This window comes from Strongylocentrotus purpuratus, unplaced genomic scaffold (assembly GCF_000002235.5).
Source record: "Strongylocentrotus purpuratus isolate Spur 01 unplaced genomic scaffold, Spur_5.0 spur5_scaffold_13, whole genome shotgun sequence".
Lineage (NCBI taxonomy): Eukaryota > Metazoa > Echinodermata > Echinoidea > Camarodonta > Strongylocentrotidae > Strongylocentrotus > Strongylocentrotus purpuratus.
The window spans coordinates 16,046,136-16,062,861 of NW_022145598.1; the positions used below are offsets into that span (position 1 = coordinate 16,046,136).

Genomic DNA, 16,726 nt, shown 5'->3' on the forward strand with positions numbered 1-16,726 from the left:
TTAACCCAAGCTAATTCATGGTACTGTAAGTGTGCAGACTCAAATTGTAGCTGCGATATTAAAAAGAGTTACATATTTTATCCCAAGCAAACTTAGGGCTAGTTGATGAAAAAATACGCTCTTTGGCCAAATATCAGGTATCCTTTGAGATCAGTTTGTAAGCCTCTATCAGTGAAATTACCATACCAAAGCAAACTGAAAGTCTTAGAGTGTTTGGATTACAACACAGAGGCGTGATGGCTCAGTGGTAGAGCAGGCGTCTCATAACTGGGAGGTTCCGGGTTCGAAACCAAGTCGATGGGCAAGTGCCCTTTTGGTATAAAGGTATTAATCCTCATTAGTACATGTAAGTCCCTCGGTGAGGACTTAAAGCCAGCAGTCCCCTAGTTGCTTACTACAAGCACCTGCATGCTCTTTTAGCAGTCAAGTAAAACAAACAAACAAACTAGTACCGGCAATACAGTAGGAGTAACCTTCAACATTCAAGAATTAAACCTGAAAATATTAAATGTTTCTAAGAAATTTGATTTTTCTCTTTATTCTCATAAAAAGCTATGCATGTACATGTAGCTTGTGTAGGTATTTGTATGATACTAGTCTTTTGCCAGTGGAAACACACTTTAAGTATAAGTCTGATGGTCATGTTCAAATATACATTTAGGGCTTGTGGAAACAAGGATCTTCACCTTCTCTGAGATATTCTGATCAGTCTAGCTGGAAGTAGTTTGGGATAATGGAAAAGTGCCCCATGGGATCAGTCTGTGAGCCTCTATCAGTGAAATTTTAATTGAAGCCATAAATGTCTACCCTAACAATATCAAATATTTTACGATGCCAGCCTCATCAGGGGAAAGAGATAGTTTGTTTATCTTATGAGTTATTTATAACGAGAGCATCTTGACTTGGTATATACAGAGATTTATCTGTCACTGATATAACTTGTCATAGCAAAGTTTTAATTGAAAAAATGGCTTATCTTTAGTAAATGTAGATATGATAAGACTTGGTATTCGTAAATAATAAATGGAAGGAGATTGAAGAGAGGCGATGTAGCCAAGACATCCTGGGTTTGTAACAAAGTCAGGATTCTACCAGTAATTCTGAATTCTTTCAGGGCTATATTCAATTATACAGTAAATAACCCTACCAATAATGATATTATTATTTGTTTCAATTATTAAAGAAAAGCTTGAATTTTTTAAAAGTAAAGCTTCATTGAGGGTTGTGAAATACATGTATGAGCTTTCATGTCACGGAACATATTTTATACAAAATAAATACTGGAAAGAGACCTTGCATGTTGAAATATTTCATTATCAAGGAAGGAGCGACAAGTTTAATGGGTTTCTGAGATTGGTGGTGGTATTTATTAGGATATAATCTCTGTTTTTTTTTCTTCCCCCAAGCAGCTTTGTTTTTGTCCCTATTATCCTATCTTTATGTGAACGTATTAATATCACTTTACTCTCTTCAAACTTTAACGCAAGTCACTTAACCAATCCAATTACTTTATATTTTTCAGATGATTTAAACTCAATCAGTACTAATGGCCCACCAATCCATACAGAGGGAACATCCACATTAGGCTGGAATATTCAGATAAACAGAACAGGAAACAAAGAGACGACGTGAACGGATCAAGATGGCGTCTAAGGCTGGGGAGAAGATGATGCTGAAGGTCTACCAGCCCAATGGTAGCTTCAACTCTGTCAAATGCATGGAAACTACAGATATAAAGGTAAATAGTGTTTGTCTACCATACATGTATCTTGTAGGTAAATGTGCTATCTGGTACATGTACCTGACTGCTAAGAAAGCAGAAATGCTTCTTAGTAAGCACCAGAGGACCAAAGGCTTTAGGTTCTCTCCGAGGGACCTGGTAATGAGGATTAATGCAATCTATGGGTAGATAGAAGATGATGACGGAAGGTCTACCAGCCCAATGGTAGCTTTAACTTGGTCAAATTGCATGGAAACAGATATAAAGGTATAAATATATACATGAATATATAGTGTGTGATCTTTAATATAGGGTAGTGTATACTTCAATATACCACTGTAAATACAACACCTACATGTAAAGGTAAATACTGTACACTATCAATAGGTAAATAGTGTTTGCTATTTTTATGTAAATAGAATATGAAGTTTTTAGGTAAATAAAGTACTCTGGTTTACGATATCACACATTTAGATAACAAATATTGTTATCTGAAATGATACATACGCCATGAAAGTGATGATTTTCACTTCATATTATACAGTTTGGAAGTGCAAAATTATCATAGGTACAAAAAACCGTACAGATTAAAAATATGGTAAATTTGCAGCAGAAAGTCAAAGGCCCAGGGATAGGAATTGGTGATGAATTCTCAGCTGTAAAAATTGATCAAGAAAGCAAGAGGATATCAAGAAATGGAGGAGAAATATTTGACATACATGTACTTATGTATTATATAAAAATATTTATTTATTTATTTATTTATTTACTTATTGACTGAGAACCGGTCATAAAGGCCCACGCCACAACCGGCCTCTTGTAAACATGTTGATGCCATAGATTGCTAATTTGTATTAAATAGAGAAAAGTCAATAGAGAAGCCCTGTGTTATGAACGGGGGAAATGAGAATTGGGTCATCACAGGTCATTGAGACCGTTTTGAAATTGAAAACATCCTCGTCTATTGAAACTGAATCATGGAAGTGAGGTATTTATGGCTGTGTTTGTTTGAGGTTCGACAGATTGGAACCAACTATTAAAAGAATCTTGGTATGCAAATATCAATGAAAAAAATTTGTACAGTCAAACCTGTCTTGAATAGTGGCCACCTCTCTAGACAGGCCCCCTGTGTATAGTGGCCATGTATTTGGTCTCCCTCGAGGAAGAAAATGTTGTTGTACTGTAGGTTGATGTAGAGATTTATTGCCTGGATTTTAGCCATTTTCAACCGATGTAAGAAATGAAACTATTGGCAAAACTGAGGTGACATGATTTCATGTCTATGTTTAACCTGTTCATGAATTACAATGAGCTTCTTGAATTCCTAGCGAAATAATTTGATGTTACTTTCAATCTACCGCATTTATGAAAATTGAAAAATGTATTTGGTGTACATTTTACATTGCCAATTATTATTTTTTTCTTCACCTTATCTTTCTTTTTGCAATAAAAAGTAAGATTACCATTTGAAGGGATGGGGATGATGAATAGCATTCAATCAGGCAATGATTTTGAGGGAAAAGCCATGAAGGTAGAAAAAACGAAAGAGTTATGGCATGGAGCCGCTGAACACGTATAATTGACTCACACGGTCGCACGTTCCTCTGACTTCAAACGGAGCGCTAATGTAGTGATTCATAGGCTAAGATGGATGGATAGCTTGGTGCGTTAAGAACTCAATTTCTACCAGGTTCGAAACAAATCCAGCCAAGATCGTGGCTGGTATGGCTCTGACGGAGAAGCGCGGAGGTGAAGATGAAGTATTTAAGTGGAATAATGAGATATGGCAGGAGGGAAATGGGGGATCAAAAGAAAACCAAGAAAGGGCTATTGATTGAAAACTTTGGTGACACAGGGTGATGAGTGATGGTTAGTTAATGCCTTTCTGACTTTAAAGTGGAGTTGTGTTTGTAACGGAGGGGGGGACGGGGGGGGGGGGGGGGGGGGAGGGGGGATGATGAGTAATATACCCTTCTGTCTCTCAACAGAAGTGGCACGTATCAAGTGATGGATACTGTCTTAATGGCTCTCATCATACAGAATTGTATCCAAAGTCATGATGTACATGTATCATTTGGTTGAAAGTGATCATCTAATCAGTCCCGATAATACCTGATTTAAATCGGTTTCCTGATTTTTAAATTTGTTTCCGATTTTTGTTTCTCTCGATTTTTCCCTTATTTTCTCTATTCTTCCCTATTTCCCCCCAATTTTCTTACTCAAAAGGGGGAGTATTGTTGTTAGATGCCATTCCCCCCCCCCCGAATCCTCTTCTTTCTTTTTTTTACTTCAGGGGGGCGTGGTTGAGGGGACTCACCCCTGATCTAATGCCCTTCTGGCTCTCTGCAGTGCTTTGTTTATGGGGGCGGTAAGTGAAGGGTAATTGATTCTCACAGTGCATGCAAGAAGCACTGAAATGAAATGCTAGATACATGAATCATTCCCTTGCTATGACGAGCTGCCTGCCTGCCTCTCATCCCAGACTGACTGACTCAGTCAATGGGGATGTTTCACTTCAATGCGTGATGGTGTAATGGAAGGCAATGAAGAGAAACAAAAGAGAAGGAAAAAGGAAGAGAGATGGAAATGAGAGGATCGAAGCGAAAGGGCAAGATGGAGTTGAGAAAGGGATGCAGGAGACAGCTTGAAAAAAACATTGATATTGGTTGGACCTCCCCCCTCCCCCTCCCCCCCCCCCCTCCCCCTTCCCCCTCCCCCTCCCCCTCCCCCTCCCCCTCCCCCTCCCCCTCCCCCTCGCTCCTCCTCCAAAAAAAGAGTGAATTAAAATTTTGTATGTGAAACATGTCTTCAATATTCTTGTTTAGGCCTACATATATTAAAGAAGATCAATAACAGAGAGGGTTAAAGAGGGTGAGAGTATAAGACAGAGAAAAAGAGAGAAGATTGAGGATACAGATTGGGAGAGAGAGAGAGAGAGAGTCTTCAAGGAACGATTTAAAAAAGGGGAGTGGAGGCGTTAGAAGATAGAGGAAGAGAAGGATGTGGATGAGGAAGAGGAAGAGGAAGAGGAAGAGGAAGAGGAAGAGGAACGTATAGAGAGGGGGCAGGACAGGGGAGGGGGGCAAAGAGAGTTAGAGAGACAGGAAGATGAAGAAGAAGTAACCATAAGCTCTTTTTAAGTGAAAATAGCGATAAATCCTAACTTGATTAAAAGTCGTGCAAGTCTATCACCATCCCCGTAATGAATGCCGGTACGCATTAAATGTGAGACAAAGGAGATTGAGAGAGAAGGTGAAAACAAGAGGAATGGTTGGATTAAAAGGGTGTAAATAATGAATGATTGATCGCTACCGGGCATGCTTAGCGGCTTCCCAGACGGAACGCTAACATGAATCATGGCTTCTTGATGAATTGATGTCTGTGTTTACAAGGGAGTCTCCCGGTGAAGAAGATTCATGGAAAGAGTTCTCGCTTGACATGCGCTCTGTTTGCATGAATGCACACAAGTGAGCCAAGAAATCCACTGAATATGACGAAGATGTTTTTCCATTGGTCCACCTTTCGTTGCAATACAGTCTAAACTCTTAAAGTACAATGATTATCAATAGAAAAATTGTACGTTTTGAGGTTGAGTAGATTTAATTTTGGGAAAGTTACATAAAGTTAGATAAGGGATGAAGTTGGGAGATGAGGGAAGTGAGAAGCTTGTAGTAATAATGATGGTATATTGATCATTTATGAATGCTAAAGACAAAAAGTACCGTAACACTTACAAACAAATTACAGAATGTGAAGAGAAGCATGAAAAACATACCGTATACAAATTACAAAGACTCATAAAAATAGTTAAATCATTAAGTTAAAGAAGGGTGTTTTTAGGGATCTTTAAAAGAGGTAAGACATAATTCCCTGATGGAAAGTTGAATATTGTTCCATGTTTTTGAAGCAGCCACTGTAAAACAAGTTTTGTCAGATGAGAGTCTGGATTTGGGAATAATTAGTTTATATTGTAGATAATTTTTGAAGTTTCGTTATTTAAGGATGAAGATGTCCGAGCAAATGGATGTGAGAAACTATAATCCAGGCAAGTTTCCATCATGCATGCTTAATGAAAATAATGTTGCCTGAATAATTTCTGTATCTTTTCTTATTAAGCATTTGAGAATTTACATGTAAGGCTCAAATAAAACCATCTTTTTTAGTTTTTGCTTGGGATGTTGCATCGTGCCTTTAATTGGTGATTCCCCTCTGATTTCACTTGAATGACACTCAATCACTGATACCAATGGGAATTGAAAGTGTGTGAAATAAGAGTCATGATGATTACTGGTGACTCATAGAGAATTCATGAACATGTTTCACTTTTAAATATTTATTTCTGACTCTCGTTTTATGGCCACATGCTGTGTTGCCAAGAAATCTGTCACTTGGTATATATCCCAAAAAAGAATCAGAACCATTCGTGTTTGCATTTTCCTTTCAAAGGATGCAGCGTTATCTCTCAATGTCATCCCTTTCTTCTTTCAGTGATAAGAGAATAGAAAAGAGATGATAGCGAAACATAACTTTGAAGAAGTAGAAGTATTCCTACTAGTGTTCAGAGTATTTCTGAAAATAAAAAACTATTTTTATGTTTGAAGTTTGAAGAATAGTGTTCGTTTTACAACTCGTAATAGATCTCTTTTCTTCCTCTTTAAAAAAAAAAAAGACAAGTTTTACATGTAAGTTAAGAAAAGAACTATATTTATACACGCAGATTGATAACAATGAACTACACTGTATAGTGTACAAGTACTTTTGAGAATCTAGTCTTTTGAGAAAAAAAATCTCTTTCCGATAGTCTAAAATTCCTTCTAAGTTTTAAAGATATTGCATTATTATAATAGAATCTACACTTATCTACAATAAACAAATCTGTCATTCTAAATTACCATTGTAGTTAGAGATTCATAATTTTTCTTGTGAAAGTGGAAATTCCTGTTGCCATCATCTTCAGTCAACTAGCTATGAAAATATATTTTTAAAGGATGTTAAATTTCTTAAGTGTTGCAAAAATAAAATGTATTTGGACAGTGATGAATAAGAACAAAACTGAATTTGCAGAAATACTTATGGGTAAGAACACAGAAATATAAAACATTAATGACCTTTTCTCCACTTTCTATCTCCCATAGAGTGTTATCCATGCTGTTGTGAGCAAGTTAGCAAGAGGAGAGCGTGCCTTTGAGAGTTCTTTCGCTGTACGGCTTCAGCATACCCTATCAGAGGATTGCCATTGGTTACATCGCGACCTCACCGTAGGTCAGGTCAAGAAAAAATATGAAGCGTATCACCCTGCCATTGAATGGAAGTGAGTATTATCTCTATCTTCACAACTGGGGGGTGTCTCACAAAGATCCTAAGTCGAACTTAACTCTAAGTTGGACTTCAAAATTATGGAGAGCCATTTGTAGCCTTAAAATTAAATATTCTGAAATCAAAAATGAAGTATTTTTGACTTTTCATAAATTCCACATCAAGAACATGAAATCTTGATAATAGAAAATATGAATGATTTGAATCAACATTTTATGCCTTTTGAAATAACTTTTACAAAATATTTTCAATGATGCTAACAGCTTTCCAAAATTGTTAAGTCCAACTTAGAGATAAGTTCAACTTAGGATCTTTGTGAAATACCCCCCAGAAATATTAATACATACCGAGGGCTACTTCGAGCAACACTCAGCTTTTTCATGTTCAGTGATTTTGTACATTCAAAACCTTTGGCAAAAATTATGGCTCAAGCACCAGAAACTTTGGTGACATGAAACATTTGTAAAATCTGAATGATATACATTTTCCATCTAAGAATCTTTTGCTTACTGCAGAAATTCAATGCTGTAATCTGATCCCCTTGCTTGTGATAAAGCAAAATGGAATAAAATAGATGTTGATCATGAATTGCATTTTGGATATAATAATATTGTATAGGTAATTATCTAAAAAATAACAAGACAGGGGAAATGCTATGTTTGTAGGAAGAGATTTATTAGCTATCATTTAAACTTTGGTCTCTGTTAGTGTCAAAACCTACATGTAGTATGCACGCCACTATGTACATGTACCTGTACATAAAGTGTGTGTAACTAGGATATTTATCAAATTGCCCATTGCTTTTTCATGATTTGTTTTACGTTCTCTCCCTGTAGATATGAGCTGCGTGTGCGATACTTGCCTAAAAACTTCCATGTGCTGCTGGAGAAAGACAAGGTCTCTTTCTTCTACTTCTATGATCAGGTGAGAATGTAATCTGTATAGAATTGTTGGTCCATTTGACCTTTGTGAATCAACCAAGTACTGGTATGTTGGTCATAAGACCGATGACCCTGATAATTTACAATTTGTGTGTAACCTGTATAGAATTAGAAGATTCAGTCTTGTCGACATTTGTGAATCTCCACTTAGACTAGTGGTCCGAAGACCTACAACCCTGATAATTTAAGATTTGTGGGCATACATGTGTGTACTTATGAGCCTCTAGTCTTGTGAATCTTTAGCAAGATGAGATGCCCTCTACATGTACATCACACCCCCATTGCATTGGTTTGAGACACAGGACACCTTGGGCCTGTGACCAATGAGCACTCATCTTGCAGTGTTCATACCTGCTCAGGGGGGTGTGTCACAAAGATCGTAAGTCGAACTTAACTCTAAGTTTGACTCAAATATTATGGAGAGCCATTTGTAGTGTTATAATGAAATATATTCAAAATCAAAAATTCAAGTATTTTTGATGTTTCATAAATTCCACATCAAGAACATCAAATCTCCCATGATAATAGAAAATATGAATGATTTGAATCAACATTTTATGCCTTTTAAAATAACTTTTACAAAATATTTTCATAGATGCTAATGGCTTTCCATAACTGTCAAGTCAACTTAGAGTTAAGTTCAACTTAGGATCCTTGTGAAACACCCCCTTGAGTAATGTTGTTTTGTCATCCGTTTGTGTAGGTACGGTGTGATTACATGAATGAGGTTGCTGAGCTGGTAGAACAGGACATGTCCCTACAGCTGGGCTGCCTGGAGATGAGAAGGTTCTTCAAAGATATGCCACAGATTGCCCTGGACAAAAAAGCCAACTTTGACTACTTAGAGTAAGTATGGCACAGAATAACATGATAAGGGCTGCATTTATAGGTGCGCAAATCTAACCAAGGGGATGCTAATCCAAATATAAATGTTAATTCATGAAATTTTTCTCAGCTCAATTGTCTTTTTTTTCGTTTCTTTTTTGGCGGGGGGGGGGGGGGGGGGGGGGAGGAGGAGATGGTAGGACAGGAAAATGAGCTAGATTATGTAGGATCTGTTTTATTTTAAATGAAAGTGGTGTTATTTCTGTCGTAAAATGAGGGCTTCAAGAGGGGATGGATAAATCAAAGAGGGAATGGAAGGAATATAGAACTTGAGAAGAAAAATAATGATAATGATAACAGAGAAAGGAAAAAAAATATCAGAGTTACTAAAATATGATTCATGTGTATACATGGACCGTGATGTGAGGAGAACGGCAACTGTAGGCAAGAAATGTTTGCATCATTAATTACAGTCTACCCTCACTTAATCCCTTCCAGCCTTAGGGAAGGGATTAAGAGGGTTATGATTTGTGCTTGGATTTAACTGTCTGGCATTAAGCCTCTGCTGCTTCTGGAGCGCAGAGATTTGGCTGGTTGTATTTGTCATCGGCAGCCAAGTGAAATGATGAGAACATCGTGACTGGTTCTGCATTTACCACATGTTCTCTCTCTCTGTCTCTCTCTTGTACTCCATCTCTCACTATTTGCTCTGTCTATCTCCGTCTCTGTCCTTCATTTTCCATCTCTTTGTTTCTCTCTCTCTCTCTCTCTTTCTCTCTCTCTTTCTCTCTCTCTCTCTCTCTCTCTCTCTCCATTGTTCTCCATCTCTCACTACTTTGCTCTGTCTATCTCCTTCTCCATCCTTTATTTTTCATCTCTTTGTTTCTCTCTCTCTCTCTCTCTCTTTCTCTCTCTCTCTCTCTCTCTCTCTCTCTCTCTCTCTCTCTCATTGTTCTCCATCTCTCACTACTTTGCTCTGTCTATCTCCTTCTCCATCCTTTATTTTCATCTCTTTGTTTTCTCTTTCTCTTTCATTCCTCACTGACGTAGAACTTGATCTAGTTATGTTTGTGTATGTATCTTCCCTCTCTCTCTAATCCTCTAGAATTTATACCCAAATCTGAGAATCTCTTTTCTCTTTCTATTTCTCTTCTGAAATTAATTATTATGCAAACCCTACCAACATATGTGAATCACGAAATAATGTTTTTTCTTTCCATAATTTCTATTTTTCCCCAGGAAAGAAATTGGTCTGAAGAGATTTATACCCAAGAATGTCATTGATAATACTAAGGTAAGTACAGGGTATCCAAGAAAGAGCTCAGATTTACTTGAATATCAGAGAGATAACATTTCCAGAGTCAGTACTTCCATTTTAGCTGAAATCAGTAGCCATTTAAAAAGTATAATTTCATCAGCTATTTGTTGATCTTTAGAAAAGATTAGTTTGATGAGAAAAAAACATTTACACTTTAAGAGAAATTCAGAGATTGAGAGATTTTTTATATGGATATAGGGAAAGGCCAGATGAGACAGGAAACAACATTAGATGGGATGATGCCCATATTATTGACTTTGAAACACTCTTCAGGTGAAGGAAGGTGAAACAATCCATCTGGACAAAAAAGAATTAATCCTTCACTGAATAGGAACTCTAGCTATTCGTTGTCACCTATCTTCGCTCCTCGATCTTGAGGCAGCAGACAGCAAAAAAAAACTGAATACCGTAATTAATGGTGTATAAACCACCCTCGTGTATTAACCGCACCCCTATTTTTTGGCCAAGAATCGAGGTGCAGCTGAATGTGTAAGATCATTAATGTAAATTAAAAAAACAGTAGAGGACCTAGGATAGAACCTTGTGGTACGCCGTGTAATAGAAGAAAAATTGGAGGAATTATTATTACAAACTACATATTGAGATCTATCAGAAAGATCACTTTCAAACCAAGATGACAGACAAATTTGAGTGTTGTTCTAGTTTCCAAGTGGTGAGTCAACACACCGATTACTGAGCTGGGAGACATTGCCAGACATAGCGCCAGGTGGAGGGGCATAAAAAGAAACTTTAAAAAAAAAACTTGCAGATTTTGATCAATCCTTCACTTGGTTTGAAAGCTCACCTGATGAATCACCTCTGTCTGTAATGAAACATTTTTGTATGTCACCAAAAAAATCAACATGTCTCTTTATAGATGCTAAGATGGTCATTTTGAATTTGAATTTGATTACAGTTTCGTATTCAATGAAAATGAAAGGGAATATGTTTATGGGGTATTCAAGTCATATTAATCTTTAGATACATGCACAGTTAACAAATGAATTATTCATGCCCTTACCAAGTATTATAATTTTTCACATAAGATTTGTCTCAATTTATGTTTCTTGAGCATGTGACATATTAAAGCTTATATCTAAAAGTAATCAACAAAGGCCCTAAATCAACCAGTCCACCTTTCATTCTTGAGTTACATAAACACACAAAACATAGGAAAATCTACTAGGGATATGAATAATATATTAACTGAATCTTTCTTGCGATAGGAAGAGCGTGTGTCTACTTTCATAGATATCTCAGGAAGTTGACAACTTTCAAAGCTTGACCTCCACATCCTTGGTTGTGTTATGCTCTCGTACTTCAACCATTGTGCTAGTAATTGTTTGTTTGTCTCCTTCTATTGCCTATGAATCTACTTGGGTGTATCCTACAGGACTCATATGAGTAAATCCAGCAAGCATTCCCTCATATGTTAAGAACATATTACAATTGTTCTAATTCATACACCTGTAGCAGAAACAACATTTTAAGGATGCTTGAATGAGCTCTCTGCCTTGGCAATGACTTGTTGAAATAAAAACTATGAAGGCTCAAACTTTTAATATGTTTGTCATTCCTCTGTAGCCCAAGATCTATGCATAATAAGCGAGTTCGTAAATAGCTCTGGACCGCATGACCCCAAAATATCCACAGATCTTAGACACGATGGATACTTCCCACCTGTGCATTTTAGAATAATCACTGCCAAAGTGATGGAGGTGCTTCATGAATACCTTTTGTTTGCCTCTTGAGAAGAATACTTCCACCTGTATATCAGATAAATGTACTGTTGGTGCATAAATGAATACTGATTACATATCTTGCATGAGCATGATCTGAGTATTCGTCTCAATGGTTTTACAATTTGGGTACGAATGACCTTTATCTGCCCATGCACAAATCCTAATTACGAACTCACTTATTAGCCTGCAGTACTTCACTCAGTTTGCTAGCATTTCCATGTTCGTCTCCCTCTATAGCCTAAGGAATCAACATAAGCTATTCCTATCAGTTTGTCAAACAATTACATGTGTGTCTCCCTCTATAGCCCAAGAATCTACGCAAGCTTATCCTACACTACTTCAAGCAGTTTGCTAACAATTCCTTGTCTGTCTCCCTCTATAGCCCAAGAATCTACGCAAGCTTATCCTACAGTACTTCAAGCAGTTTGCTAACCTGAACGAAGAGCAGTGTGTGTTCAAGTTCTTTGAAGTACTAACCACGATACATCGATTCGATCATGAGAAGTTCAAGTGTGCCCTTGGTGTAAGTGTAGAACAGAAACAAATTCATGCATAGATATGTTTTGATTTGATATATGTATCAACACTTAAAGGGTTCTGGTAACTTTATGTCAGATTCTTAAAAAATATCATTGATTTGGCTCATGCTGCAATCATAATTATAAACCTTTAGGTCATGCATGATTCCCATGACTTTTACAAGCCAATTGCCTGTCTAATTATCAAGATATCTATGATTGGAATTAGAAATTTCAGAATTTGTTTTCCTAATGGTTTTTATAACACTACAGTGTATTAGGGAAAATGAGTATGGTAAAACCGGTCACTCAAAGATGTTTACTTTTTGAGGCACTTCTTGATCATTTTGAAGTGCGATTTTTTTTCAGGGCTTCAATATTACACCACATCACAGACACTGATAACACGAAGGGCCATGCATTTCAGATTTAACATTGCTAAACGATGCCTTTAATAAGAATAAGAATATATGAGATTTTGTAAGGTGCCGAATCCACTTGAAATCAGATGCTCAGGATGCACTTCAGAAGGAAATAAAAAAAGAAAGAAATCACATAAAAGCATCTGTATTATAAACAAAGGTCCTGGGAGTGTTTCACAAAGAGCGTAAGTTGAACTCAACTCTAAGTTAGACTTAAACATCATGGAGAGCCATTTGTATCCTTGAAATGAAATATATTAAAAAGCAAAAATTCAAGCATTTTAGACTTTTCATAAATTCCACACTAAGCAAATGAATTCTCCTTGTTAATAGAAAATATGAATGATTTAAAACAACATTTTATGCCTTTTGAAATATCTTTTAAAAAATATTTCAAAGATGCTAGCGGCTTTCCATAATGGTTAAGTCCAATGTAAAGATAAGTTAAACTTAGAATCTTCGTGAAACACCCCCCAGAAGTACAATCCATTTTGTTACAATGATATTTAACTACAAAATAGTACTCTAAACATTAGTTGATGAAAGATGTCAACTACACAGTCGTGTATTACTCCATCCTGACCGCTTGTATCAAAGTATGTTTTAGTGATTACACAACAAGAAAAAAATGACTTTATCATAACATTTCATACAGGGGAGTGTTTCACAAAAACTAAGATCGACTTTAAGTTGGACTTGACTATGGCAGGCCATTCATGCCACTGTTTGCTCTCACCATTTGCATTGGTCTCTGACTTGTAGAAGACTTATATTCAAGTGATTTCTTCCTCTTTTGTTTGACTGGTGCATGTTCCTTTCTCTGTCCTACAGACTGGCTGGAGTATCTCAGTGGAGCTGGTCATCGGTCCCGATGATGGGATATCATGTCTCACCGATAAGGCTGCCACAGTAAGAACAAACTTCATTTACAGGCTTGCTGAAAATGGTCCTTAGTTAAAGAGTCTGAAAGAAAGAAAAATAATCCAAACGATAATTGATGCTAAATATGTCTTTTTGTCTTTGTGGTTTGTTTTGTGCTTGAGATTATCTGTAGGTGATTTCAAGTTCCTTTACCTCCTCCCTCCCCCTCCCTCCCCCACCCTTTAATTTGACTAGGCTCAAAATATTGCTCTTATTTCTAGTTCCCCAAGTGTAGCTTACAGTGTAGTTCATGTATGCTTTGAAAACTAAGTAGGTCACATGAGTGGCACATGTACTTTAAACGTTTACATTCAGATCTCAAAATATCAGACTTGAAAATGAATCTAGATTCAAACTGCCAATTAGAAATGCTTCATGCCATGGCCATTGCTTTTTGTGATATCAACAAAGTGTCTCAATGCTCAAACATGAACACATTTAGAAATATGGACTTATGCCATTGAAGATGTGACAGTAACCTCCACTTGAAATTAAAAATACTTTCTTCAACCCCCCCCCCCCCTTCTCCCTTCCCCAAATGATTGCTTTGTTGAATGGTGTATCATTTACTCAAATATTACACTTTATATTCATCATTGCTTTCCTCTCATTTCTTTCTTTCTTTAAAGTGTCTCAGCAATATTTCAAATCTTTGTTGCTAACACTTTCACCTACATTTAGTACAGACTGGAACAATGTACTAAAATTTCATACACATTATAGTTTGTGAATTTACATGCTAATCCATGACTCACTCACTATACAGTGCGTCCCAGAAAAAATGAAACCGAGAATTATCATAATTATTATAATTAATAAATGACACATATTTGTAAAGCTTAGATCCTCCTCTTTCATTTGATGCTACTCATGCATGGAATGTGCATCATATGAGTAGCATCAAATGCAAGAGGAGGATCTAAGCTTTACAAATATGTGTCATTCATTAATTATAGTTGTGATTAAGTTATGATAAAACATTGATAATTCTCGGTTTCATTTTTTCTGGGACGCACTGTAGATATATGAATGTATACATATAGCTGACACTACCTTTGATATTTGTATTTCTTTCTTTCTTTCTTTCATTTTTGTAGCCTACCAAGATGGCCGACTTTGATCAAGTCCAGTCCGTCCAATCTCTCAGTACAGATAATGATAAGAAGGGTCTATTACAACTCAAGATAGCTGGAGCTAACGAGGTGAGAAGTCTTACTTGAAATATTTTCAAAGTAATAATAATAATAATAATATTGTCTACTTAAAAAGCGCACATATCCATTCTAAAAGACTGCTCTAGGCGCTCTGTACAGTATCAAAATATTTATACAATATTAAAACTGCCACATAATTATACAATTTATATTAAAACTACAAAAAAATTATACAATATTAAAATTACGACATAAACAAATGGTGCTTAAGTTTCTTCTTAAATATTTCAATTGATGCTGAGTGACATCTTTGTTGAAAGTACAAGAAGGTCTGAAGGATGTTTGTCATAAAAATACAATGGTTGGATGGGTAGCAAAAGTGTCCTGTCGATGATCATAGATCATTAAAGCACATTTAGTGATATAAAGATGACAATTAAAACAAAAATCCAAATGTGGGGAATAATGCAATTGTTATCTAGTCCTTTTTTGGGGTAACTGCCAATCGTTCTTTCAACAAAATATCACTCTCTTGAAAAATATATCAAACAAGATGCATGTGAGGCATTTTCGCAATGCAGCATGTTTAATGCTTTGCTTCCAACGTGATAAGTTAAAAAGTCAGACTAAGAAAACTAGTGATTTTTTTTGTTTTGTTCATCCATAATTCATTTTATTGTAAGATCAAAGAACAATGCATGGCCATTTGTTTAACGTTTTGAATAATCCTCTCATTATTGAACGCATTTCTAAGTGGGACAGTATGTGAATGTTATTTCTGTATGATTAAAAACATATTTAAAAAAGAAGAAAAAAAGGAGTTAGCATTAACATTTACTGGCCTGTTTTGTTACCGGTGCATATTGTATGGAATCAATAACTCCTATCAGTTGTCAATTATTCCAAACTAGAGAAGTTTTCCCCCTGTACGTTTTGAGTAATCCTCTCAGTATTGAATGCATTTTCAAGTGGGACAGTATGTGAATGCTATTTTAGGCCAAATAAAAAAAAAAATGTTTAGCGTCCTGTTTTTTCGAAAAATAGGAAGGAGGAGGCCCTTTTTTTTTTTTTTTTCTTTCAAAATGGCTGCTCAAAATGGCTGCTTGGTACATTATTCCTAACATTCCGTTTTTTTTTTTAAAGATGTTTTTTTTTCTTTTAAAAAAAAAATTAGGAGGCGGCCCCCAAAATGGAAGCGGGCGGGGACGCTAAGCATGTGTACTTTTTTAAATGGCCTTAGTGTGATTAAAGAAAAAAAAAATTACGGGCCTGTTTTGTTACTGACGTGTACTGTATGGAATCATCTGTTCCTATCAGTGGTAAACTATTCCAAACTAGAGAAGTTTTCCCCCTGTACTTATTTATACCATACCCTTTACCCAAATAGCATAGATTTAGTTGGCTAGTATTAGTACTCTTTTAAATATGATTTTTGTTGCTTCACTGTATATTAATGTGAACTGTGAATGCATTGTAAAAAAATGGAAAATCTGTATCTGTTTGCTCCACAAAAAAAAGTTTATTAATGCTTTGCAAACTATATTATACAGTGTATGTATTTTCTATTTTCTATTTCAGTGTGTTTTTTTATCCCTCCTAATTATGAAATTTTCATACCAAAAGTTACATTTTGAGTTATTGTATTGCTAATGAAAATAATCATAACCAGCTTTATGAAACACCCCCAGGTCCATGAACCTATTTAGTTCAAGGGAGGTTTGTGAAATGGATCATAGAATACAAAAATCATTTAATATAACAACTAAGATGCAAAATTTCCATTACCATCAATTTATACCGGGCATGGTGGCTCAGTGGTTAGAGCGCCCGCCTCATGAACGGGAGGTCG

At 36.1% G+C, this 16,726-nt stretch overlaps 1 protein-coding gene across 3 annotated transcripts in view; it reads left to right on the plus strand.

Annotated features, from left to right (window-relative positions):
• LOC105436929 (focal adhesion kinase 1) overlaps window positions 1-16,726 on the plus strand; it is a 136,884-nt gene that overhangs the window by 32,031 nt on the left and 88,127 nt on the right. For all 3 annotated transcript variants that reach the window (XM_030983011.1, XM_030983012.1, XM_030983013.1), the window contains exons 3-10: window positions 1,523-1,738; window positions 6,856-7,031; window positions 7,873-7,960; window positions 8,681-8,823; window positions 10,042-10,096; window positions 12,245-12,385; window positions 13,634-13,711; window positions 14,821-14,925. In XM_030983011.1, the coding sequence (XP_030838871.1) occupies window positions 1,643-1,738; window positions 6,856-7,031; window positions 7,873-7,960; window positions 8,681-8,823; window positions 10,042-10,096; window positions 12,245-12,385; window positions 13,634-13,711; window positions 14,821-14,925 (882 nt within the window). In that variant the 5' untranslated portion in view covers window positions 1,523-1,642. The remainder of the gene's footprint in view (window positions 1-1,522; window positions 1,739-6,855; window positions 7,032-7,872; window positions 7,961-8,680; window positions 8,824-10,041; window positions 10,097-12,244; window positions 12,386-13,633; window positions 13,712-14,820; window positions 14,926-16,726) is intronic.